The sequence below is a fragment of the Neoarius graeffei genome, chromosome 11 (assembly GCF_027579695.1).
Source record: "Neoarius graeffei isolate fNeoGra1 chromosome 11, fNeoGra1.pri, whole genome shotgun sequence".
Lineage (NCBI taxonomy): Eukaryota > Metazoa > Chordata > Actinopteri > Siluriformes > Ariidae > Neoarius > Neoarius graeffei.
This window is the reverse complement of record NC_083579.1, coordinates 4,929,287-4,956,894: the sequence shown is the minus strand read 5'-3', so window position 1 is coordinate 4,956,894 and position 27,608 is coordinate 4,929,287. Positions and strand designations below refer to the sequence as shown.

The following is a 27,608-nucleotide window of genomic DNA, read 5'->3' as shown; positions in this document are numbered from 1 at the left end:
AAGTTGTACACATCCATGCTCTTCCAGGTTTTCATCTGTGTGTCCGTGTAGAACGATGTCTGCAGCACCAGGTAGTTTGAGATGTCGGGGAACTTGACAGATGGATCATTTTCCAGCTCGTAGGAAAAAGCCTTCTTTGTAAGCATGTAAGGATCTAATTCTATTGCAAAGAGCAACTTTCTGAAGGTATCTTGATTGGGACAGTTTCACTAGCTCTTTGCATAATGGCAGCCAAATCAGTTTCCCTGACCACCACTTCATTCACCGGAAGTAAACTTGCGTGACTGAATACAACCTATACTGAACAGAAATGTCTATGACACAAAGAGTGAGAGAAGGAACCTCCACCAGCTACTTCTGACTAGAGGTGGGTAGTTGTCTGCCTCTCGCATTGGACCGGTCAGAAACCTCAGGGTCCACGACTGAAGTTCAAGCAGATACTCATTTTGAGTGATTCCTGATGATCAAGATCTCATCGAGACAAAGAACTAATTTCTTGTTATGCCTTTTTTTTTTAAAAACCCATGCTGCTAAAGTGATGACACATCAGAGAGCTCACATAAGCCTATAAAATTTGTGGAATTTATAGTTCTATAATTCTGCAAAAGTTGCTGTGTGACTGTTATTAAAAGTGCTGTACAAATAAAAATGGAATTGAGCTCCTCGTGGTTCCTGATGGTCTTTAATGGACATTTAGTGAAAATGTGTTGTTCCTGGTTTGTGAGGGCGAATAAAATATCCGTTTTTCATTCTCTCCACATTCACTGGATATGAGCAATCGCGCGCTCTGATTGGCTACTCTACTACTAGGATATCAGCTCGTATACCATGAGTAGAGAAAAACAAAATGGCGGCGCGTGTTGCCGAACCAACCGAGGACGAAATAAAAACTCGACTCGAAAACAAAACCTCAAAAAAAAGTTTGATGGCAAGAAGGGTTTTTTTCCCCCCCAAGAATTACAGCATTATTCACAAATTGCTCGTTATTTCGCCAGTTTGTTTACATTCTAAGTGGAAATTATTTTGTCGGCTGTTTTGTATAAAGTTTTTATTTATCAAATTTGCAAAAAATAAAAATGCTCCGTTTTTCAAAATCCAGTGAATGTGGATAGAATAAGTTATTCCACTCAATCTGGTCGTACATGGATTATAGTGCTACCAGCTCATGTACGACTCGATTTTGTAAAATAAATATTCTTATAGTAATTATATACATTATTTAAAAAAAAACAAAAAACAGGTGGTGTTTAACAATAAGCACACAATCCCTACTGGAAACCATTAAACTAAAACCTCAATCATTTCCTCCAGATTTTCCTAATGAACTGAAAACCTAGAGCAGCTAGCTAAATGCGTAACGTAGTACCTGAGTCAACCTTTCTAGCTAGAAAAAATTAAACTGTCTAACGGATGGAAGCGACTTCCTGTCTGTTGTGTAGACACAGAAATATAAAACAGGCAATGTTTAATAAAAACACATTGTATAGCATTTATTAAACATGTACACTAACTCCAATATAACATGCACACCAGTTTGTCCTTTAAATGTTGAGTGTTAACATTATTGCAAACACTGGTTCCCTGCGCTTCTGTGTATTATATATAGATATATTTATATAGATTTATTATCTTAGGATTAAAAAAAAAAAAAAAAACAGGACAATTACATGGTTTTCTTCTTTCTGCAAAGTTTAACATTATACACAGCGAGGAAACGGTGGGGGAAGGGTGGGGGAAAGAACTACGCATCCCAGAATTCATGGTTCACAGCGTAAAGGGGCAGGGTCATATGGGTTGAGTAGGAGGGGCTTGCGGACAGCACAAGAAGCATTCACAGTAAGGGAAACGGGCGTGTGCTGACGGAGCGACATCCTTTTTTTTTTTTTAAATAAATTTTTAAAAAATTAAATATATTGTGTAAAAATATAGAGCACTCAAAATGACATGACTGCGAGCTCGGTAACGGAAAGGAGGCGGAGTTACACCGACTGTTAGGACGCCCCTGTGATCTCATAAGGTGGCAGTTGGGATTTAATCTAAAAAAAATAACAGTCAGTCAGTCATCTGAACATCACGAACAGCCCCACAGCCGTGCTTTTTTTTTTTCACTGAAATGATCTCACTGGCAAAAAGGAGGCGGAGTTTATGGATGCCACTGCGACGACATCAGGCAGCAGTAGATTTTCAAACTCAAAAAAAAATAAAATAAATAAAACAGCCAGCTACCGGTCACCTTCACTCCTCAAAATGCAACAGGACCAACGACTAGCCTTTTCTTTTTTAGCCCTGCCCCTAACAGTCACATTTTAACGTTCAGAAAGTTTACGATTCAATATAAAAATAAATAAACGACTTGTACCTTCAGAGATACAAATAGTAACGATGTGTCAGCAGCTGATGCTAATTGTAGTTACAGATAACACAATTTCAGTCTTGAAGTATTTTTAGTAATTCATGGACACATCTGAGGTAAACGTTGATGATCCTGATCGTTCTATCCGGTTCATAAGGTCACTTTGCCTTTACATCGCTAGTTTGAAACACTTAGCTAGCCAAATCAAAAGCTAGCTAATCATTACCTAGCTGATACCTTTTCCGGTTGCCTAGCAACAATGTCCTCGCAACGTTTCAGTTACGTCTGAACGCACGATTAGCCCCGGGTTTGGTATCATTCTTCCTGTTCACTCTTGATTCCTGAACAACGTCGTATGCTTTTATTTTCGCAAGGCGGCCATTTTGGATAGGTCACAAATGGAGCTTGTTAGGATGAAGCTCCGCCCCTGATGATCAACTGTGATTCAAGTCACTTGCAAAAAATTCATTTAACTGTAAACTATTGTAATGTTACACAATATATTTAATTATTTAAATCATTTTGATTTATCTGAGGGGACGAGAAAACCAGAACGACCAAAAAAAAAAAAACTCCGATGACATCACAACGCGTGTTCAAAACATCTCGGCTGTGTCTCATTCAAGTTGATTTAAAGTCATCTAAAGTTATTCTAGTGCACTGCTGACGTTGGATATTGAGAACACGTCACTCTGATGTCTAAAACATCATACTGAATATCGCGGTATGTCGTCTGATTAATCAGCACACACCCTGGGAGGGGACAGGAGACTGAGCGAGCGAGGGAGGGAGGGAGGGAGGGAGAGAGGGGTGGAGGTTGGGCGGGGTTTCACAAGGGAGCGAAGGAGATGAGGAGACGGAGGGAGCGACTGGCGACTGCAGCACTGGCCTGGGTGAAGAGAAGGAAAGAAAAAAGAAGAACCATTGAGAAATAAACGGGCGTGATTTCGTCTTCGTCCGTCCTGCTCCTCCTCTCCTCGCCTGATTGCCAAGTTTATCATCTGACACAAAACTGGATTTTTTTTTTTAATATAGATTTATATTTATATATAGATATATATACAGAGTAGCTACAGGACCCGCCCACTTGCCTCAGCCAATGGTGTAGATATCCATTTAATAATAATAATAATAATAATAATGCAGAGCTTGGTCAGGAGAGCAGAAGTGATGGTTTGGTTAGCGAGGGCAACGTGGGCAGGTCCTTTTCTCTTCAGTACATTTTTCAAGTTTTCTCCTTTTCCCCCCCCCCATCTGGTGTTGGTTGGCTGTTTGTTTTTTTTTTAATGTCCATGTCTATTATAGGTAGCTGAATTCGTGTGTGTGGCGAGTGTGTGAGAGATCAGACTTTCGTGATCTGTGTGTGCTGTTCCTCGTCAAACGGTTCGTTCTCGGGGTCCGAGTCGGTCGTGTCCGAATAATGGTAATGATCTGGCTCGTTGTCGCTAACGTCCGGAGTGACAGAGGTGGAAGTGCTCGCCTCAGAGTTCGACGCCTCGTCCACCGTCTTCGTGAAAAACAGCTTCACCTGAGAGAGAGACAAAGAGAAGAGACAAGAGAGCGTGAGACAGACAAAAGGGGGGGGAAGGGGAAAAAAAAAAAAAAAAAAGAGAGGAGAGAGCACGAGAGGAGAAAAGAGAAAAAAAAAAGCAAGCGAAGAGGGACAGAGAGACAAAAGAGAGAAGTGAATGTTCTGGAACTGGTCCATAATCACTGCTCAGTGGTTGTTCTATCCGACTGTGTTCACCTGTAACGTGTCTTCAGGATTACTCTGCGTATTTAAACCCTCCGTATCTTTTACGAAGTTTTATTGTGCCCCTGATCTACGAGTTTACAAGGAGAGTGTCGGAGAATAATCACGCCCTGATTAGTGTTCCGGTCGTGTCCTCACCTTAAAGTTAGGAGAGAAGTATCTGTTCGCTTTGTCTTTATTCGCCTTGTCCAGGTCGTTCTTCGTCAGCCCGAGAATCAGGTAGTCTTTCTCTCCGTCCCGCTCCCTGTCTTTCTCTCTCTCCCCTCCGCCCATCCCTCTATCCCGCTCAGAGGGAGAGCTCTGGCTCTGATTGGACGAGTGGCTGTCGCTGTCGTTCATAGCCGACCCATTCTCCACTCGCTCTCCACTCTCGTCCGGCCCGGGGATGAAGAACGTGTTCACCCAGAAGTGGAACATCTTCTCCTGCACACACACACACACATTTATATTTTATAACCACGCTACACACAGATCTGATGCAGGGTGAACGCCCAGATCAAACAGGGTTGAGAGGTCACTGACCTTCTTCATCATCTTGTTCTGCTTATGAAAGAACTCGACTTTGATGTCTCCACACACAGGAAGCGGCTGAGGAAACTCGAAAATAATGTGTTTGTCCTCTCGCCTTGTGTGAGCCGGATGCGACGTGTGGATCTTCACTTTCAGCTGGTAGACAACAAACTGAGGATCTGTGTGTAAGAGAGAAGGGAAAGAGGGGAAGAAGAGGGGAGAGGGAAAAAAAAAAAAAACCCTTCAAACATGATGTCACTTCCTGTATAGAATTTCCCAACTCGGAACCTCCCCATTTCCCAAATTCCCCATCTCTGTGTAACTCAAGTTCTTTGGTAACTCACTTTTTCAACAGCAACTAAAACTGTCAAACTTTTGTGTTACCATGACAACCCCCATCTGTTCATCACTAACGCAGGGGTGATAGCGTTCCGGCGCGCCGTGCCGGATTTCCGGCGCGCCGTGGCTGGGGAAAAAAAAAAATCTAGTTCGCCCATTGTCCTGTGTCATTCTGAGATGCGCAGATAGACAGTAAAGGGAATTCGGAATTCCCTTTACTGTCTATCTGCGCATCTCAGAATGACACAGGACAATGGGCGAACTAGATTTTTTTTTCCCCAGCCACGGCGCGCCGGAAATCCGGCATGGCGCGCCGCAACGCTATCACCCCTGCTAACGTTAGCCAAGGTAACAAGATAACTAAAACCTGTAGCTAAAAGTTTTCCACACGGTTAGACTGAATTTGCACATCAGCTTGTGCTGATGTTCTGAATGAGGACTCGAGTGTGCTGGGACTTACTGCAGGTGCCACTGCTGAACATGGGCAGCGTCTCGAACACCATCTTGTGGAAGAGCAGAGCCACGGGTTTGTAGTCCAGACGGTTTTTCAGCAGGAAGCTGTAATAGTGCACATACCGCCGCTGACTCGGGATTGTCACACCCTGACACACACACACACACACACACACACAAAATAAAACATAGCAGTCAGGTTCTAAAGCTTGGGCTCTTGAACAAGAGCAGGGTTCGACATCAAGCTTTTCACTGAGGAGACTTGAGAACAACTGAGGCACAAATCTGGTAAATGCTTAATAATTTGGACACTGTCCTAAAAAGCTCATTCCAGCTAGGGGTAAAAACAAAAAAAAAAGAAAAAAACACACACACAGCTGGTGAATATGGTATTACTTGAATAAACTAACTACTGAACTCAAGTCACCTAAATTCTTGGGCAACTCGAATCCATAAATGCTTACGGAACCCATATTTCTCTGCCACTCACTAACTCAAATTTTGATTCTTGGCAACTTATTTTTTGGGAAACCATATTCTTATTCTTTGGTCACACACTGTTGGGTAACTCAAAATTCTTAGTCCTGAGTAAACCAAATTCTTATTCCCGAGTAACCCAAATTCCCAAGTAACCCAAATTTATTCCCCCGAGTAACCCAAATTCCCGAGTAACCCAAATTCTTATTCCCCCGAGTAACCCAAATTCCCGAGTAACTCAAATTCTTATTCCGGAGTAACCCAAATTCTTATTCCCCGAGTCACCCAAATTCCTGAGTAACCCAAATTTATTCCCCCAAGTAACCCAAATTCCCGAGTAACCCAAATTCTTATTCCCCCGAGTAACCCAAATTCTTATTCCCCCGAGTAACCCAAATTCCCGAGTAACTCAAATTCTTATTCCCGAGTAACCCAAATTCTTATTCCCCGAGTCACCCAAATTCCCGAGTAACCCAAATTCTTATTCCCGAGTAACCCAAATTCCCGAGTAACCCAAATTCCCAAGTAACCCAAATTCTTATTCCCCCGAGTAACCCAAATTCCCGAGTAACCCAAATTCTTATTCCCCCGAGTAACCCAAATTCCCGAGTAACCCAAATTCTTATTTCCCCGAGTAACCCAAATTCCCGAGTAACCCAAATTCTTATTTCCCGAGTAACCCAAATTCCCGAGTAACCCAAATTCTTATTTCCCGAGTAACCCAAATTCCCGAGTAACCCAAATTCTTATTTCCCGAGTAACCCAAATTCCCGAGTAACCCAAATTCTTATTCCCCGAGTCACCCAAATTCCCGAGTAACCCAAATTCTTATTCCCGAGTAAACCAAATTCCCAAGTAACCCAAATTCTTATTCCCCCGAGTAATCCAAATTCCCGAGTAACCCAAATTCTTATTCCCCCGAGTAACCCAAATTCCCGAGTAACCCAAATTCTTATTCCCGAGTAACCCAAATTCCCAAGTAACCCAAATTCTTATTCCCCCGAGTAACCCAAATTCCCGAGTAACCCAAATTCTTATTCCCCCGAGTAACCCAAATTCCCGAGTAACCCAAATTCTTATTTCCCCGAGTAACCCAAATTCCCGAGTAACCCAAATTCTTATTTCCCGAGTAACCCAAATTCCCGAGTAACCCAAATTCTTATTCTCAGAGTCACCCAAATTCCCAAGTAACCCAAATTCTTATTCCCCGAGTCACCCAAATTCCCGAGTAACCCAAATTCTTATTTCCCGAGTCACCCAAATTCCCAAGTAACCCAAATTCTTATTCCCCGAGTCACCCAAATTCCCAAGTAACCCAAATTCTTATTCCCCGAGTCACCCAAATTCCCAAGTAACCCAAATTCTTATTCCCCGAGTCACCCAAATTCCCAAGTAACCCAAATTCTTATTCCCCCGAGTAATCCAAATTCCCGAGTAACCCAAATTCTTATTCCCCCGAGTAACCCAAATTCCCGAGTAACCCAAATTCTTATTCCCCCGAGTCACCCAAATTCCCGAGTAACCCAAATTCTTATTCCCCCGAGTCACCCAAATTCCTGAGTAACCCAAATTCTTATTCCCCGAGTCACCCAAATTCCCAAGTAACCCAAATTCTTATTCCCCCGAGTAATCCAAATTCCCGAGTAACCCAAATTCTTATTCCCCCGAGTAACCCAAATTCCCGAGTAACCCAAATTCTTATTCCCCCGAGTAACCCAAATTCCCGAGTAACCCAAATTCTTATTTCCCCGAGTAACCCAAATTCCCAAGTAACCCAAATTCTTATTTCCCGAGTAACCCAAATTCCCGAGTAACCCAAATTCTTATTCCCCGAGTCACCCAAATTCCCAAGTAACCCAAATTCCCAAGTAACCCAAATTCTTATTTCCGAGTAACCCAAATTCCCAAGTAACCCAAATTCTTATTCCCCCGAGTAACCCAAATTCCCGAGTAACCCAAATTCTTATTCCCCCAAGTAACCCAAATTCCCGAGTAACCCAAATTCTTATTCCCGAGTAACCCAAATTCTTACTCCTGAGTAACCCAAATTCTTATTCCCGAGTAACCCAAATTCCCGAGTAACTAAACTATTTTTCCTTTGGCAACTCAACTTTTTTCCACCCAAGTTCACCATCATGGCCCATGTTCTGGTGGCTTATAGATCAGATCAACCATTTACAAAAGGCATTGTGTGTGTGTCATCCTAATTTAATTTGCATCGCTGTCACATTTAAATACGACACTGAAAGCTGACTGATGTAACATCGCTGCTTGCAATCTGCTCCTACATTACAGGATTTCCACGAGTTGACGTGCAATGCAAACAGATACCCTGAGAAACCATCACAAGCCCGTCTGAGATGAGTACACACCCACTCAACCATCTCAGAAGGGCAAAGTTTAAAACCTGAACATGACATTCACATCTTCAGCTAGACTTTTGTTTGCAAACTTTAAATCATAATTTTCTTTACGATATAAAGTTTAACCTTTCTGAGATAGTGATTAAACCATCGTGTGTCCGGTCAGATTGGCAGACTTAAAAAGTCAACCTCTGGTCTCATGTGTAGTAATGACTGATATATATATATATATAAAAATTACATCATCATCATCATCATCATCATCATCAGTACTGCAGTCTCAGTTATTATTTTCGACAAATCATTTGAACCACCAGTTTGTCTCTCCATACCTTCTTGTCCCTCGTCCTCACTTCTCCATAGAAATCCAGAGCTTCCTGCGACTCCTTAAATTTCCCACGATGCAACAGGTAAGCACAGATCATCACCCCTGTGCGCCCTTTTCCTGCTTTGCAGTGAATTGCTGCAACGTGGTTCTCGTCCTCGGAAAGCCACTGATCGAGATCCTCACAGAACGGCTTGATGAGCTCTAGCTGAGGGGGGTTGTGGTCTTCAAATGGGTACTGAGCCACTGCCAGAGACCCAAAAAAAAAAACCCACAAGATCAGACTTCCTGTTCACTGTCTTGAGGCACGGACTGCAGTTGGAGATCAAATTATTCCAACAGTGTTAACACAGACAAAACAGTCGACCATTTTACTAATTTAATTATTAAGTACATCAAAGCAGGCATGAAAGCAAACCTTATAGCCATTCCTTTGGACGTAAACACGAGAGGCTCTAAAGCGGAACCCTGTGGGACACCATACTGCACTTTAAGATCTAATTCATGTTCTAAGCCCAACTTCACCATTTTGAGAATTCTGTAGTTCTCATTAATAAACATGTCCACAATCCGCCCAGTTTCCATGATCCGCCCACTTCCGTGGATGTTTGTGATATGTATTTCTGAAAAGTTTACCGCGTCATGGTTTCACTTATAATTTTGAAAAGCCTGTTTTTATGTTTCAGTGTCAATATGTAGACCATCTTTTTAATATTTATTTTATTCTTAGTAACTATTTTATCATCACTACGCGGCTCAGGGAGACGCATCACTGTTTCATTGTGTAAAACAACAAAGAAAACTTGATACCTGACTGAAATTTCCTGAGCTTTCCATCATTTCTGCCATTTTGTTTAAACAGCTTGAACATAAAACCCCGCATGCCAAGGTCACTTGTACACGACCCAAAGCAGACATGAAATTAAAAAAAATTTAATACGGAGAACTTCATCGCAGTATGTCCCACCATCTTGAAACTACAGATAGCGTGGCAATCGTTTCATCCATACAGCATGAAAACGACTCGTAAAAAAATAATCAACGTCCCAGATCTACATCAAAGTAACCCATGAACCGTCTACCATCTGTATGTACGAGCAACACCCAACTCACACCTCTCAAATTAGAAAAAAGTACTTCCTGTTTCATGACGAAAACACCGCAATTCTCCACAATATGCACATATTTATTATGACGGAATACCACTTCCTGTTGTTGCTGCTGCTTAAAAAACAAAACAAAACAAAAAACCTTCCTCGTCCTGATTTAGCATCATAACCTGATGGAAAAAAAACCTAACCGTTCACATGAGTCAGAACCGCACGACGTAGTCGCGGTAAGCCTTTGGCAAAGCGGTTCACAGCAACTTCCTCTCTTCATTTCCCTTTAAATTAAGACTAGCCAAAAAAAAAAAAAAAAATTCCAAACAGAATCTGTACGTTATGAAATTCAGGACTAAAACCTTTGTGTTTCTGTAATTAAAGATAGATCCCTTTATACATAAATTAACTCCAGGTCCACTTGTTTTGAAAGTGACATTAGATCAGAAGCTTTTTCCTTTTTAAAAAAAAAAAATTCCTGTGTGTAACGTGTCCTCGTCCACTTCTCCTCTCTGTTTCCTCTTACTCCTGATTCTATAGCTGTCGGATTCCCCCCCAATTCATTTCTCGTCTTACGGTTTCGAAATGAATGGTCCTGCGTTCCCTTCAATTCTGTTTCCAATTTTAATGCACCCTCGTCCACTTCCCCTTAAAATGAACTCGTCCTGCTTTAAAAAACAAAATCACATTACTCCTGATTTAGAACTAATCTGATTCAGAGAGAGATACAACCCAGAAGGGCTGTGTTCCAATCCAGTTTTAATGCACACTTGAAGTTAGCAAATACAAAAATCCCTTTTTTTAATTATAAAAGAAAAAAGGTTTTGAAAAAAATTTAAAAAAAAAAAAAAAATCTGGTATAATTTAACGTGGTTTTCTGTATCTGCACGTTTTTTCCTGGACTCACCCCGACAGTTGAATTTGGCCGTATCATAGTGTCGTTCTGCACATCTGAAAACACACACAGTACAGTAATAAAACTCTGTGCTGGGGATCAGCTGGTGTGTGTGTGTGTGTGTGTGTGTGTACAGGAACGTGTATACAAGTTAAGGTATGTGCATGTGCACAGGTAGGGGCTGAGAGAGAAGAGGAGAAAGGAGCGAGAGAGTAGAGAAAAGAGAAAGCAAAAAAAGAGCGAGAAAGAGAGGAGAGATTGAGAGGAGAGCAAGAGCACAAGTGAGGAGAGAGAAAAGAGCAAGAGAAGAGAGCAAGAAGAGAGGAGCGATAGCATGTGTGCACTTCTAACCCTAACAGTTTACAGATCCTCATCATGGACCCGATGTGATGGCAAGACTGGACTCTCAGTGAGTCTCTGGGGTGTTCACACGGCAACTTTTACTCCGGTGTAGCGCCGGGGCTGCCCCGGTAGAGCGTTCACACGGTGCAAAGTTATACCGGTGTAGCCCCTGAAAGCTGCTTAAACCGGTGCAAATCTAACCCTGCTCGGGAGGTGGTTTAAGAAATTTACTCCGGAGTAAATGCTAGTTTGCGGTAGTCTGGCTAACGTGACTTCAAAGCTCTACGAGCTATTGGTCTAGCCAAGATATTAAGCCCAACCGTTTCCCAGAGCCCGTGGTTGACCCGCCTCCCTGAAATGCCTCAGTTTGCTACTGGTCGAAGCCAGAAAAGGCTGTGACGAAGCTTAAACCAAATCACATCACTCTTTCCTCTGACATATGCGATGCGACGGGGCTAACTGGTAGATTAAACTCTTACCGAAGCCGGTTGGAAGCAAGGCGAAAACGTCCTTCCTTTCAATAAATACCTCCAGGGCTGCTCTTTGCTCCGTTTTCAATGAGAACTTCCCGTTGAATGCTTTCAATACAGCATTCGTGAATGAAGCGCTTCCGGCATAGATTCTGTAAACAATCTATGGCTTCCGGTCGCAGTTCTACTACGTCAGTGCCTTGAACATGCCTCTACCCAGGGCTGTTGGAGATGCTCAAAGTTGATTGGTTCCCGATTTTTCAGGAGCTTGGAAGAGCTGTAGATAGCTTGCCTGGCCAGATTAAGCTCGTAACAGGCTCTCGTGTTGCGTCACGCTTAGGATGGGCAGGCCCAGGCTAAGTTTGCGGGGCAGCACCGATATAAAATGGGACGTCTGAACGCTACAGGGGTAGACTCGCTATGTGTGAGGAGAGTTGATTACATACGGGCATTGCATAATTTGCATCCTGGTATTTTGCGCTTCCAAAATGGCGAATATCAACAACAACAGAACTGCGTGTCTTCCAGTGTTGCAAGATTGGGCGGTTTTAAGTGCATTTTGGCGGATTTGAACATATTTTGGGCTGGAAAACGTCAGCAGTATCTGGCAACACTGGTGTCTTCATCCACGTTGTTTTCCCGGCACTTGGTGATGCCATGACAACCGGGAAAAGGAAGTACATTTTCACACATGCGCATATTTCATTTCCGCATTATTACTATCGTATCGCACGGTCGCAAAAACTGCCGTGTGAACACAAGTGGGGCTGCACCGGTGCTAACACGCTTCTCTCTAGTAAGCAGGTTTGTGACGTGTGAACGCTCCACAAAATTTACACCGGTGTAAGATATATCGCAACAAAATACATCGGCGCAGCATCGATGCAAATATGTGTCGTGTGAACACCCCTTCTCTCTCTCTCTCTCTCTCTGTGTTCTTCTTCTTGCATCATTTATAGGGAAAAAACAATAATTTGGTGCACAAGTTTTTAATTTAATCTGGGTTTTCTGAAATCAGCACCGGGTCAAATATATACTGTACATACACCCGTCTAATATTTGGTTAAAACGTCCCTTAGCGATTTTCACCTTCACCATCAAGCTCCCATCAGAACTCGGGTTGGATCTCGGCCCTCTCTACTCGCCAGAATTAACAGAGTTCAATTAAAAGGGAAAAAAATAAAAAATGTGCGCGCATTTCCTGGAACTGATCCGACTTTTACACACAGTCCACGTGTTTTTGACTTGTTCTAAGCTTCACGCTAGAATTCCGGAAGGCTGGGAGAATTTTTGTCCCAAGACAAAGGGGTGCCCCTCCTCTTTCTCCCCATACAAGCTCACCCAGTTTCAGTCTTGCATAAAAGGCACACGTTTTTACACCACCTGATACGGTCTCTCTTCAGCGCTACACATTCGGCAGGAATACACGTATCCTGCTTGTGTCAAGTACGCGCGCGCAGGATTTTTTTTCCTCTTGGTCACATGCTGCTTTGCTCACACTGCCCTACACTCAACATTCACAATGTAAAAAGGTATAGGTGATAACGGCGCTAAAGAAGGAGGGGTGAGCTTGTGTGGGGAGAAGGAAGAATGATGAAGGGCACCCCTCCACCACCACTTTGGATTGGGATGAAAATCTTCAGAATTCTAGTGTTAATATTAACCTGAAGAATTGAGCTTCCATTCACCAGCTCTCCAAATCAACAAAACAGCCCCAGAGCATGATGCTACCACCACCATGCTTCACAGGCTACACCGCTCCTCTGGCCGTTGTGGCCAAACAGCTCCATCTTTCTCTCATCTGACCATAAAGCTTTCCTCCAAAAGACTTCTTTTTTGTCCATGTGTTCAGCTGCAAACTCTACTTGAGCTTGAAGATATAGATTTTGGAGCAAGGTCTTCTTTCTTGGATGCCATCTTTCTTGGATGGCAGCCTCAGTCCATGGTGATGTAAAACTCTTGTCTGAAGACAGTGTTCCAGAAGCTTCCATGGCAGGCCTGTTCCTTGGTGGTTCGTGACCATCCGAGCCAACTTCCTCTCAGATGAAGGGGATAGTTTGGATCTTCTTCCAGCAAAGTGGCTACACCTCCGAATAACTTCAGAAGGTACCAGCTGTAGTCAGTAATTTTCAAGAGGAAGTTCAGAGGCCTTGGTCTTTGGCACGTTAAGATGTTTTAGAGCTTTCAGCACCGCTGAATTAATCATCCAAGTGGGTGTATATTTTTGAACCTCTTATCAAAAACCCAAAATAAATGAAAACTTGTGCACCAAATTTTTTTTCCCATCCCAATTATAGATGTTGTACAACCATTCCACCACAGGAAAAAAAAAAAAAATCGCTGAAAGTCCAAAATTACCATCACATTCATGTCTATCAGAGGTGGACAGTAACAAAGTACATTTATTTGAGTACTGTACTTAAGTACACTTTTTGAGTATCTGTACTGCAGAAGCATATTGAAGTATATAAACGTTTTATTCCAAGAGAAAGCCTCCAATGAAGTTGTCTGTGCTTTTAGAGCTAGCAATAATGTTACAATAGCTATACAGTCTGGTTAGTCAAATGACTTTCTATAGATTTGCCCACCAAGTTGCCGTAGCCTTGTCCACGGCTAACGTTAACACACAGCTAGTTAACTTGGACGCTGTTAGCATATAAAAACGGAGTTATGCCAAGACGAATAACGTTAACTTATCTGAAGTCCTTTCAGAAATATATGTTTTAGCATAATCTTACCAAATAAACAGAATCTTTCTTTTCTAGTAACATCCACTACCCGATATGATTTCGAGTTTGAAAAGAGTTCGCTAGCATGTCAGGTGGAGTTTCACTGACTAGCTAGTTTAACGTTAAACCACCATGATTCCACAGCATGCGTTCATTTTCTGAATTCACATCTGTCTCTGGTAACGGCGTTAGGTTTTGTAAGCGTCGTGGCAATAATACAACGACGCATTGACAGAAAATGTACTTTTAATACTTAAGTATTTTTAAAAGCAAGTACTTCAGTACTTTAAGTAAAAATGTGACTGGACAACTTTCACTTGTATCAGAGTAACATTTGACCAGCGGCATCTGTACTTTGACTTAAAGGTCCCATGGCATGAAATTTTCACTTTGAGGTTTTTTAACGTTAAAATGAGTTCCTCTGACCTTCTTAAGTCACCCCAGTGGCTAGAAATGTCATAATGTGTAAACCAAACTATGCCCACCCGTTGTCAACATTTGAGAATGGCGCGTCAAAACGGCACGTTGATAAGCTCTTCCCTTTACTACGTCAGCAAGGGAGATGATCCCCACGCCCCCCCTCTGGATTCCCACCCACTGTATGGATTGCCCCGCCCAGTTGTAGTGAGGAGACCATAGAGGACACAACATGGCACCACCTAAGCGAGTGAAACATGGAAATTGCGCTGTACATGGATGTGACAACACAGAAAGGAGTCTGTTTTTACTGCCGACGGGAGAGCCCCTGAAGACACAGCGGCTTAATTTTATTTACTTCAATAATACGCCGTCGAGTCTACCTAAGACGGTGTATGTTTGTCGGAAGCATTTTCCTGATGAATGTTTCCACAACTTGGGACAGTACAGGGCAGGTTTTGCACATCAACTGTCACTGAATCCTGGGTCCGTACCAAGCATCCCTGCCGCATCAGCCACAAACACCGAACAAGTAAGTGTATAACTGTTAAGTCGTTTTGCCGTGTTTTAAAATCGGTGCCACGTTAGCCTTGCAATGGCTACATTAGCTGTGCAGCTAACCGCTTCCTGCAGTTAGCCAGGTAATCTGCGCTACAAAACCAGGGTCGGACTCCGGGTCAAAAGCGAAAGCTTGGACTGTTGCTTGACCTGCCATTGCTACTGTTCACACACAGGTAGCATGCCCGCAGCTTGGTCAAGCCCCTCCCCCTCGGCCCGCCCCCACCCTCTACCCTTCCCCGCCTCCATGCTTCTCATTAGCAAAACGACGCACTGGGAAAAGGGCTGAAATGGGGCTTTCTCCCAGGAGGCTATATCTACGTGCCGAGGGTTCATTTCGAGAAAGGCTGCGGATATAACATCCGGAAACCTCCACGAGCCCGTTTAAAGCACCAACAAACCACCATGCCATGGGACCTTTAAGTAATGAAGTTGGTACTTTGTCCACCTCTGATATCTATGATGAGTGTCCGTAAACTTCTGACCTCAGCTGTTCAAGTTGTTCAAGTGTGAAAACTTACAGGTTATAGATTTTGTAATGGTTTCTGTGTTTGGAATCCAAAAACCTGCAAAGACAAAAAAAAAAAATAAGTATATACAGTATATAAAAACCATTTAATATGCTGTGGGAAAATGGTCTTCATTTTTATTTTATATTCATCCCCAATTCCAAAAAAGTCGGGACGCTGTGTGTAAAAAAAAAAAAAGTAAATTAAAACAGAATGCAATGATTTGCGAATCTTTTTTGACCTATATTCACATGAATACAATACAAAGATGAAATTTTTTTTTTTCAACGATTATTGTCCTCAGTTACCAAACACTGAGTAGAAAAAGGTGATGCTACGTTTACGTTTTTGTCTTATTGTTGTACTTCTGTGTACCATGCTTTGTGGCTTTTATACACTGCCACACAAAAAATAAAAATCCACTGATGTGATGACAAGTGGCAATGTTGCCGAGTCTCGACCTGACCATCTGAATCAACCCCAGATCAGAACCCTGCCTCCAGAGGCTTGTACTACAGTGGACACTACGCATGATGGGTTCATCGCTTCATCAGCTTCCCTTCTTACCCTGATACGCCCATCACTCAGGAATGGGGTCAATCTGGACTCATCGAACCCAAGCCACATGACCTTTACCCGTCGCCCCAGAGTCCAATCTTTATGCTCCCTCGCAAACTGAAGTCTTTTCTCCTAACCAGTCTCACGAACGAGTGGTTTTCTGCTGAACACACAGCTGTTTAGTTCCAATCCTGCAAGTTCTCATCACACGGAGTGTGGAAATGCTCTTAATTTCACTATTAAACATAACCGTGAGTCCTTCTGCCAAATTTTTACCATTTGACTTCAAGTGTTTAAGTGATCTCTGATCACGGTCAGTCAGGATCTTTTCCCAACCACATTTTTTCCATAAAGCTGACGGGTCATCTCCATCTTCCCAGGTTTTAATAATGTGTTGGTTAGTTCGTAACCCAATTCCAGTCATTTCAGCTCAAATCTCCTTAGTTGTTTTCTTTGACCTTCTGAAACATAGTTCCATGATGACGAGATACAACTTCAAACATATCGGTTTAAGAAATGAGCAGCTACTCACTGCATCAGGTCGAGTTAAATGAATCATTGAAGCTGAAACACATTAATCACTGCAGTAATTATAAAAATCTAAGGCTCTTTCATATTTGCATATTTAAATCCATATATCCTTTTTTTGGGGGGGGGCAGGCAACGTATATTGCATCTATTGTTTGTTTCTCTTGTATACTGTGGACTCCTATCATACATGTTTCCTCTTATTTATTCCCTGTACAGCACTTTGGAGACACTTGACTGAAAAGCGCTTTATAAATAAACTTTACTTACTACTTAAATGGTCAGATGTCTGCAAAAAGTTCCAAAAACTTGTGACAGGAGCGTTTACCACCGTGTTACGCCACCTTTACTTTTAACAAAACTCAGTAAAGTGTTTAGGAACTGAGGACACTAATTGTTGAAGCTTTGAAAGTGAAATTCTTTCCTATTCTCACTCGATATACGACTTCAGGTTGTTCAACAATCCGGAGTCTCCGTTGTCTCATTTTGCACTATACATCAATGAGGGGCAGGCCAGTTTAGCGCCTGCACTCTTACTATAAAGCCCTGCTGTTGGAACATGTGCAAAACATGGGTGGTTGTTGTCTTGCTGGAATAAACAGAGATGTCCCTGAAAAAGTCATTGTCTGGATGGCAGGATATGTTGCTCCAAAACCTCTATGTACCTTTCAGCATTAATGGAGCCTTCACAGATGTGCAAGTTACTCCTGCCATAGGTACTACCACACCCCCCCATACCATGACAGATGCTGGCTTTTGAACTTTGTGGTACTTTGCGTCAGTCCAGATCAGATGAGCTCAGGCCCAGAGAATTAACCAGCGTTTCTGTATATGGCTTTCGCTTTGCATGGCAGATGCAGCGATGAACTGTGTTTACAAACAGTGGTTTCCTGAAGTGTTCCTGAGCCCATGTAGTAATATCCTTCATACAATCACGTCAGTTTTTAATGCAGTACTGCCTGAGGGGTTGAAGGTCACGGGAGTTCAGTGTTGATTTTGGGGCCTTGCTCTTACATGCAGAGATTTCTCTGAATCTTTTGATGATGTTCTGGATTGTTGATGGTGAAATCCCTAAATTCCTTACAGTTGTACATTGAGAAACACTGTTCATAAACTTTTGGACTATTTACTCACACAGTTTTTCCACAAAGTGCTGAACCTCACACCATCCTTACTTGTGAACGACTGAGTCTTTCCAATTACCAGTGAACCTCTTTGCCTGTAGAACGTTCCAAATGGGCATTTTTGAGCATTCTACAACTTTCCTTCATTCCTTAATCCTTCATGCTTAATTGAATTTGGACCAGTTTTTTGAAGAACGCTTGGATTTTGGACCCGTTTTTACATTACAGACATTTAGCAGATGCTCTTATCCAGAACGACGTACAACATACCCAGAGCAGTTGGGAGTTTAGGTGCCTTGCTCAAAGGTACTTCAGCCGTTCCTGCTGGTACAGGGAATTGAAACAGCGTCCTTTTGGTCCCAAAGTTGCTTCTCTAACCAAAGATGAACGCTTGGACTGTGGACCCCCTTCTCCGAAGAACGCTTGGACTGTGGACCCCCTTCTCCGAAGAACGCTTGGACTGTGGACCCCCTTCTCCGAAGAACGCTTGGACTGTGGACCCCCTTCTCCGAAGAACGCTTGGACTGTGGACCCCCTTCTCCGAAGAACGCTTGGACTGTGGACCCCCTTCTCCGAAGAACGCTTGGACTGTGGACCCCCTTCTCCGAAGAACGCTTGGACTGTGGACCCCCTTCTCCGAAGAACGCTTGGACTGTGGACCCCCTTCTCTGAAGAACGCTTGGACTCTACAACTTTCCCAGTCTCTTGTTGCCCTGGTCCTAACTTTTTTGGAACATGTTGCAGGCATCAAATTTAGAACAAGTGTATATTTACAAAAAAAAACAGGTGGTTATCAGTTTGAACGTTAAATATCTTGTCTTTGTCTTGTATTTAAGTGAATACAGAGTGAAAAGGATTTACAACTAATCACTGTATTTGGTTTTGATTTACTTTTTTTTTTTTTTTTACAGAGTCCAAACTTTTGTGGAATCAAGGTTGTATAATTCAGAAAGATCAGAAGAAACAGTAAATATGAGAGAGAGAGAGAGAGAGAGAGAGACTAACCGTACGACATCATCTATGTTGTTGCGGTAAACTCCCTCCAGTCTCTCAGCTGGAAACCCCATAGCGATGATGTTCGGGTAAATATCTAACACACACGTTAAGGAACCCAGATCTGTCCAATCACATGTCACACCTCATACACAAGACAGAGTATATACACTCATTAATCCACATTATTCTCTCTCCTCCCCCCTCACACACACCGGAGTGTACGAGTGTGTGTGTGTGTATACGTCACCGCAGAGACGGTTACTCTGTGGTTTGGTGGTAAATGGACAGCTGGGGTTACATTTTTTCGGGAACTAAATGAAACGGCAGAGGCCAGGTGCTGTCACTCTCTCTCACACACACACACACACAAACGACCCAGAGTCACTCCTGTTACACACAATTACTACACAACACTCACCACGACGCTGCTGCTGCTGTCAGAATAAAATAAACGGCTCATCAGGAAGAGTTTACAATGTGGTGAACTGCAGGATGAATTTGGGGGCGGAGTCTGAGTTTTACTCGTTTTATACGATTCAGAGTCGAATTGTGAGCCGCGCTTCCCTTAAAGAAGAATTATTTCACAGAAGACGAGATCACATGTCCATATGATGCTCAGTAACTGCCCGTGTTTGAAGGGGGTATAAACGCACAGCACTACAACGCTGCGGTCTCTCACCGTGTTCGTATCTCTGATGCGTGGACACGTCACACCGTGGACGCAGACGCTCTGTGGGGACACAGCACGCCTCTGGGCGGGGAACGCAGGCTCGCAATGTAAACACACACTGAGTGCGTTTACATGCACATAGAGAAAATCGAATTTCTGCCGTTGCTCGACTGAAATCCAAGTTCTAAATGCCATGGAAACACCTTAGCTCGGGTGAAATTGAACCGAACTTGATTTCTCGTAATCGAGCTACACGACCTAGATTATGCGATTGTAGCCGAGCTACTTAGTGCATGTAAACCCTATCGAGCTACGTAGTCGAGCTACTTACTTCAGCACTGCCCCTTCCGGAAGTGACGAGTGACGAGACCACAAGCGGGAAACATGACAGCCTCGGTTGGCATGACAACAGTAGTAGCGAGCAGCAGAAGAGGTCAGGAGGAACAAACGAAGAAGAGAAAATGGCGAGCAGAAACGTGCACTTCTGGAGCAATGAGGAGACAGAGTTCATGCTCATTCAGCTTAAGGAGTTGAATATATTAAAATTCATGGACGGGAGAAAAACGCGCAATGGTGAACACGGAACTGATAACTTTGTTTATACTCTTGAATAGCTCTTCTTCATGACGACAACCGGAAGTGTACCAACACGATGGGGCATGTAGCGCCACCTGTGGCTCGGGTGCACAATGTACCTCACACAATAGCTCGATTTCCTTGTGTGCATGTAGGATTGGATTTCTCTGGCACCCCTGCTGGGACCCTTAGCTCGATTACCGACAGCAGCTCGGTTTGGATGTGCATGTAAACGCACTGACTGATGTGGATTTTAGTTCAGCGTAAAAATCACTAACGCAGGAATACTGAGGTGCTTCTTTACACCAACATTACAGTCTCTGTGTAAAAAGGGTGAGAGAAAGAAAGACAGGCAGAGAGAGAGGGAGAGAGAGAAAAGACAGGCAGAGAGAGAGAAAAGACACTGAGATACAAAGACAGCAAGGAATGTCACTATTTTGTGAAAGAGGTGTCAAGAAAGCAAGAAAAAAAGCAATAGATAGAAAAGAAAATGCACTAAAAATGGAGGAAAAGATGGCGGCAAAAAGGAAAGAGGAAAGAAAGAAAGAGGATAGTTGGATGCCAAAAGCAAACAAAAGAGAAAAAAAGAAGACAGAATAGATGGATGTACAAAGAAAAAGGGATACCAAAAGTAAAAGGGCAGCTGGATGCCAAAAAAAAAACCCAAAAGGATGGAAAGAGAAAAGAAACTCAGCGACAGAACAGCAGAACAGAAAAGGGGAAAAACAGAAAGAAGAAATTAAACAAAAAGAGAACAAAAATTAAAAGAAAACTGACAAAAAGCAAGGAAATAAAACGCAAAGAAAGACAAAATTATACAGAAAGCAAGAAGAAAAGAATGAAAGAGAACGAACAACATACAAAATGAATAAATGTATAAATAAGCAAAGAAAGCGTTGGGTTCTGCTGTTAAACAGACGAGGTTCTGACGTTTTAGACGCCGAACTGCAGGTTTTCTGTCTCGGTTGTTAAACGCTTCACTACATGTCTGATTGTGATATAATTCAGTTGGTTTGGACGTTCGACGTGAACACGTGATCAGAGCTCAAAGCCGCACCGAGACAGGAATCAATACGTGGAATCGGGGTGGGGGGGGGTCACGCTGAACGCTCTAAAATCATACTGGTGAGCGTTACGCGACCGTCCACTCTGTTTGTACTAGCAGCTAATTAGTCCAGAATATTTTCATTCAGTTATGATTAAAAGAAAAGGAGATGTATAAAACAGAGGGTGGGCGGACGGGCAGTCTGTGTGCAGGGACTTGAACCATAAACACCTCGGCTGATGGATGAATTAGCACTCGTTATTATTACTACACTGGTATAAAAGTGAGTCAAAATAACTTCCACTTTATTTTTTTTCCTTCACTCTTTACCCTAACCGCTCATTTCTTTCTCCCAGCTCTCTCTGCACTTTACCTTTTATGGAATTTTGTGGGCGTCACTATATGCAAATGAACTGTGTCAGGAATGCACTTCACTCAAACGTATGAAGAAAAAAAAATTAAAAATCAGGATTAACAGATCGTCTGTAAATGAGGTTGGGTTTACGCAAACATTTACACAAAATTACTAAAAATTTGTGAACGAAGCTCGATGTACGGTACGAGATTTTATGCTTCTCAAAAATATCTTTAAGCACGAAGAAGGCTTTGCGTTGGACATTTCAAATTTAATGACGACAAAAACAAACTACAGGATGCAGGCTAGCTGAGAAAACGCTAGGGGAGTAAAACCATCACAGCTCTTACGCTTCTGTAGGTTATTCTCGGAGATCTGCTGCATTCAGTCTTCAACAACAACAGAAACGTATTTTAATTCCATCTGTAGAAAAGATTTTCTGAAGAAGTGAAACAAAACCCCGACTCATATCCAATGCCAAGATGGCTAATATCGCTAGATGAGCGCTAATATTGCTAGTAGTACAAGTGCATGAACACACACCACTATTTAAACCACACAGACGTAGTTAAAGGAGTCGTCCTGTGACGGCGCTGATTCATTAATATTAAGCAGGTTACTTAATTTGGTATCGTAACGCCCACAAGCGCGATTCACTCACTCCAAACTGATTCTCGGGTCGATTCAGTCAAGCTGTACCGAGCTCTGGAACCGGTTTGGACAGATACCATTAACATGGGCTTTTTTTTTTTTTAAGAACAAACCTGTGTTTGGAAGGTTTTAGGAACGATTTCAAGCCTCTAAGGTTTGGGCAAAAATGATGTTGTGCACCAAGTTAAATAAATAAATCACAAATCAAACCTCAAAAATGCTTTAACAGTAAAAACAAAACTATAAAACACGATCAGAGGGTTCTGTCCTGGACGACGCATCAAAAATGACCTCGTACTTCTGTAAATGTAACACCGCGAGTTGGCCTAGTGGTTAGCGTGTCCGCCTCTCGATCGGGAGATCGCGAGTTCTACTCACGGTCGGGTCATACCAAAGGCTATCGTAAAAATGGTACCTACTGCCGTCTGGCAAGGCATGCTGCAATACAGATGCGAGTGGGCAGTCAAACTCTTGTGGTTACCAGAGGACCCGCCCCCACCGTAACCCTAGCTATGTAATAGGCGAGAGGCCGAGGGCTACGGAGATCGGCGCCGCCCTATGCGCCACAGTGTGGGAAGGGACTTTGACTTTTTGACCGACTTCTGTAAAGGTGATACAAACTACTGATGAAAATCCTCTTATTCAACAGGATCCATAAACATCACCTGGAGCTACGGATTTAAAGGGGACACGCCGTGTGGAAAACGTTACCTTTACGGTCTGTAACAGACAAAGAGAGGAGGCTGTCGCTAACTTGGCTTAGCTTCGCATGCTCAACGTACTCAACATTAGGGATGTCACCGATCGCAAACTACAGAAATATTATCGCGTATATAATTCCAGGAATACTTCCTTGATATGTTCAAAAACATCCGAATGTCATCATAAAAACAGCAACCTGAAGACTGTAGCATGGCAATTCTGTGGGCGGGGCTGACTGGTCTCATTTAAAAGATGTGAGCCAATCAGAATGAAGATCTTTTTAAAGGAACAGCCACAAAAATCAGCCCATTTTATCCTAAAGTGATTACACAGCACCATAAAACAGCACGAGGGAAAAGAAGCAAGGTGTTTTCAATTTAACAAAAAAAATCAAACGTTACAAAATCATCTCTGGGAATAACATAAGTGAATCGTGTTTGGTCCGTCCCCTTTAAACACAGCGCAGCCTTTCAGATGAGAACACGGACACTCCGTGAAATCAACCAATACAAATCCCGGAGATCTCGGGGAATAATTACATTACACACTTCCACAGGAGAGACTCAACCCAACACCATACAGGGCTTCAGAGGCATCTTCACTTCATGCTTAATCGAGCCCAGACCCGTTTTTAGACGAGCACTCGGACCTCGGACCCGTTCTTAGACGAACTTTTGAATTTTGGACCCACTCTTTGAAGAATGCTTGGATTTCTGAACCATTTTTTAAAAACTGCTTGGATTTCGGACCGATTTTTGGAAGAATACTTGAATTTTGGACCTGTTCTTTGAAAAACGCTCGGATTTTGGATTTATTTTTGCACTGACCAGATAACGTTATGCACATGCTCAAAATCATCAAAAGTTAAACTCATCCAAATCATAAAACTGTGATTCAGTCTCAAACTCGTTTCTGAACGCGACTGGAAAACGTCCTAAATGCAACCTGTGCCATTCAATGCAAGACAAGCTCATCTCATCTCGTTATCTCTAGCCGCTTTATCCTGTTCTACAGGGTCGCAGGCAAGCTGGATCCTATCCCAGCTGACTACGGGCGAAAGGCGGGGTACACCCTGGACAAGTCGCCAGGTCATCACAGGGCTGACACATAGACACAGACAACCATTCACACTCACATTCACACCTACGCTCAATTTAGAGTCACCAGTTAACCTAACCTGCATGTCTTTGGACTGTGGAGGAAACCGGAGCACCCGGAGGAAACCCACGTGGACACGGGGAGAACATGCAAACTCCACACAGAAAGGCCCTCGCCAGCCCCGGGGCTCAAACCCAGGACCTTCTTGCTGTGAGGCGACAGCGCTAACCACTACATCACCGTGCCGCCGCAAGACAATCTTTTGTTTAAAAAAAAAAAACCAAACCCATAATATGATGAACTGATCATAACCTGATGATACGGCCCGACAGAAAACCACACATCAAAATAAAAAACGGTGAATTTAACCTTCACCCCACTCTCCGATGGCGACGCCTCCTAATCCACCCACCTCTTATTCATTTTAACCAAAGAAATTAGGATTAAAAAGTAAATAATTTAAAAAAAAAAAAAAGCAGCCCGGCTTGTAGGTCAAGGATACATGTAAGGTCCAGATCGAAGCCATCTTCTTGGTATCGTCTCTTTTCTCGGCTCACAATCTGCTTAATGAAGGCCATCGCAGATCCCAAGTTCACCGACGAACACGATTCCGGATAGAAAGTCGTTCGTCCCCGTGTGCACCGTTTTAAAGCAGATTCAGATATTTACACGTGTCTATGACACAACACGACGGCTTCGGAGATCCTGTCCGATCCAGCAGATCCTGGTAGTGAAACCGCTCCTAATTACGTTAAGCGTATACCTGTGTCCAGAAAGTTCTTGGATCTGCTTAATACATAAATACATAAAGACGCTGTCCGGGGTCTTGGATGCGAAAACCTGGATTATTTTTAAACCTTAAGTCAAAAGCAGGCCTTGTAGAGCGTTCCGAATCCTGAAAAAGAAAAGGAGTTACAGCTTCTGGGTGTAAAATCAGATTTCGAATGGATGTCTTGGACGTTCCTCGCGGTTCTTCAGGCCTCCTGATGACGAGCGGAACTGTTTGAGATGGAGAAGACGGATCCTCTCCAGCAGGATGGAAAAGCAGGACTATGATATTCCAGTCTACGATGGAAATCACGCCGTATCCCTTCTTCGAACGGTTCTGAGATTAAAACGAAGAGTTAGGGTTTATACGCCGTAAAAGCAGGGTTAAATTCGGGTCTTTTTGGACGTGTGGACCAGGATTCGGACTCGGAATACGCCGTGTCGGTTCTGTTCGAAGTAGTAGTTCTAGAAGGTAGGTGTGTGTGTGAGAGAGAGAGAGAGAGAGAGAGAGATATGAAGCTGAACACCAAGCAGGCCCTGAACCTTATATATATATATATATATATATATAGATATTTTCCAGAAAGCTTCAACTCGCTTTATAAAGAGCTGCTAATGAATAAAATGAGCTTATAAACGAGAGTCCTAAAGCTGTAAGGGCCCAAACAGGGCTCCAGTCCTCCTCCAGACTCCAGCAGGCCTGAAGCTGACGGTCTCAGGGTCTGTCACAGACATAGCACAGGGTTTATAAATGTGTCCTAAAGCTGATCAGGATGCTCGTGGAGAGTAAAACGAAAGCAGAAATCCTGAGTGTCCCAATCCTCCAGGAGAGAAAAGGGCTCTCCGATCCTCCAGGAGCCCAAACGCAGAGCATCAGATCCGCCGTGATTTACCTCAGAACCGGGGAACAAAACCTCTCCATCGCCTCTGCTGCAGGGGTCACAGGAGCCACCAAACGTCCCTGCTCACTCCCGATCAGTCTGTAGGGGCCATTTCTGCCTCTGTGTCTGTCTGTCTGTCTGTCTCTCTGTCTGTCTCTCCTCCACCTTTAAAAAGCCCCAGCCGTCCTGGTGAGACTGACAGAGCTCATCTCCTCCGTTCAAAAGGTCGCCGCGATTTCCGCCGCCAGCCTCCGCCTCTCACACCCCCAACACCCGGCCTTCACAGCAACCTCCACAACGCACATTTATCCACAGGAATCATCTTCCCGTCGTCTCTCTCGGTCTCTCCACACAGCTCAACTCTCAAACTTCCATCATGGCTTCCAGCGGAGGAAAAAAGAAGCTAGATCTGGCAAGCTGAGAATCCCTCCGCCGCCACGACAAATAGCGCCTGTGGATCTCGGCTCCAGTTCACTCAGCAAGGCCTCAATTACTAGGTTTTAGTCACCGATTCACTGCAAAAACATTTCTTTTAAAAACCCGTGATTTTGTTTCTCAAAATTTTTTTGTTTATAATTTTTTTTTTCCACCGAGCAGAAGAAGCGGTTCGAACTCAGTGTGTTGGCTCTAACTGTGAGGCGGAAGAACACGCGGCTCGAGAAGTGGCGCTTCGACCCTGTCAAAGTGGTCACGTGATCAGCTCATTGGGGAAGTTTGTAATGTAATGCATGTTACAGTACACACAAATACACACGGTTTTATTTACATACACTATTTTAAAGTATTGATATTGTTCATTATTTTACTTTATTTTATAGGTCAGTTCAAAATTTACAATGCAAGCAATGATGGATGATCCATCCATCCTCTACAGGGTCGTACTGTGGGTGAGACCTATGGTCAATTTAGAAGAAACCTTTATTCATCACATGCAGAGTGAAATTCATCCTCTGCATTTAATCCATCTGAAGCAGTGAACACATGCCAGCGCCCAGGGAGCAGTCAGGGGTTCGGTACCTTGCTCAAGGGCACCTCAGTCCAAGGCCGCTCCACATTAACCTAACTGCATGTTTTTGGAGGAAACCGGAGCACCCGGAGAGCATGCAAACTCCACACAGAAAGGCCCTCGCCGGCTGCTGGGTTCGAAACCGGAACCTTCTTGCTGTGAGGCAACCGTGCTAACCACTACACCACCTGCATGTCTTTGGACTGTGGTGGTGGTGTAGTGGTTAGCACGGTCGCCTCACAGCAAGAAGGCTCCGGGTGTGGTTCCGGCCTTTCTGTGTGGAGTTTGCATGTTCTCCCCGTGTCTGCGTGGGTTTCCTCCGGGTGCTCTGGTTTCCCCCACAATCCAAAGACATGCAGTTAGTTTGACATGGGGCGGCCTTGGGCTGAGGTGCCCTTGAGCGAGGTACCGAACCCCTGACTGCTCCCCGGGAGCTCTGGGCTGCCCACTGCTCTGGGTGTGTGTGCGTGTGTTCACTGCTTCAGATGGGTTAAATGCAGAGGATGAATTTCACTGTGCTTGAAGTGTGCATGTGACGAATAAAGGTTTCTTCTTAAAAAAAAAAAACAGCTTCTACAGATCATCTCATCTCATCATCTCTAGCCGCTTTATTCTGTTCTACAGGGTCGCAGGCAAGCTGGAGCTTATCCCAGCTGACTATGGGCGAAAGGCAGGGTACACCCTGGACAAGTCGCCAGGTCATCACAGGGCTGACACATAGACACAGACAACCATTCACACTCACATTCACACCTACGCTCAATTTAGAGTCACCAGTTAACCTAACCTGCATGTCTTTGGACTGTGGGGGAAACCGGAGCACCCGGAGGAAACCCATGCAGACACGGGGAGAACATGCAAACTCCGCACAGAAAGGCCCTCGCCGGCCACGGGGCTCAAACCCGAACCTTCTTGCTGTGAGGCGACAGCGCTAACCACTACACCACTGTGCCGCCCTGGGTGGATCATATATACAATATATCAATAATAGAGCTTGATAATGAACTGGGAGAATAAATACAGTGTAGTCCAGTTCGTGCAGTAGTGCAGTTCTTCA

General features: G+C 43.6%; 1 protein-coding gene across 1 annotated transcript; it reads right to left on the bottom strand.

Moving 5' to 3' along the window:
- Positions 1-1,464: 1,464 nt before the first annotated feature.
- ptena (phosphatase and tensin homolog A) lies at positions 1,465-25,952 on the bottom strand. The gene is made up of 9 exons (XM_060933297.1): positions 24,399-25,952; positions 18,809-18,893; positions 15,606-15,650; positions 10,581-10,624; positions 8,581-8,819; positions 5,416-5,557; positions 4,629-4,795; positions 4,245-4,529; positions 1,465-3,881 (listed from the first exon to the last, which is right to left on the bottom strand). Exons 1-9 carry the CDS (start codon positions 24,472-24,474, stop codon positions 3,696-3,698), a joined length of 1,269 nt encoding a protein of 422 aa, XP_060789280.1. The 5' UTR covers positions 24,475-25,952; the 3' UTR covers positions 1,465-3,695.
- Between the last annotated feature and the right edge of the window lie 1,656 nt (positions 25,953-27,608).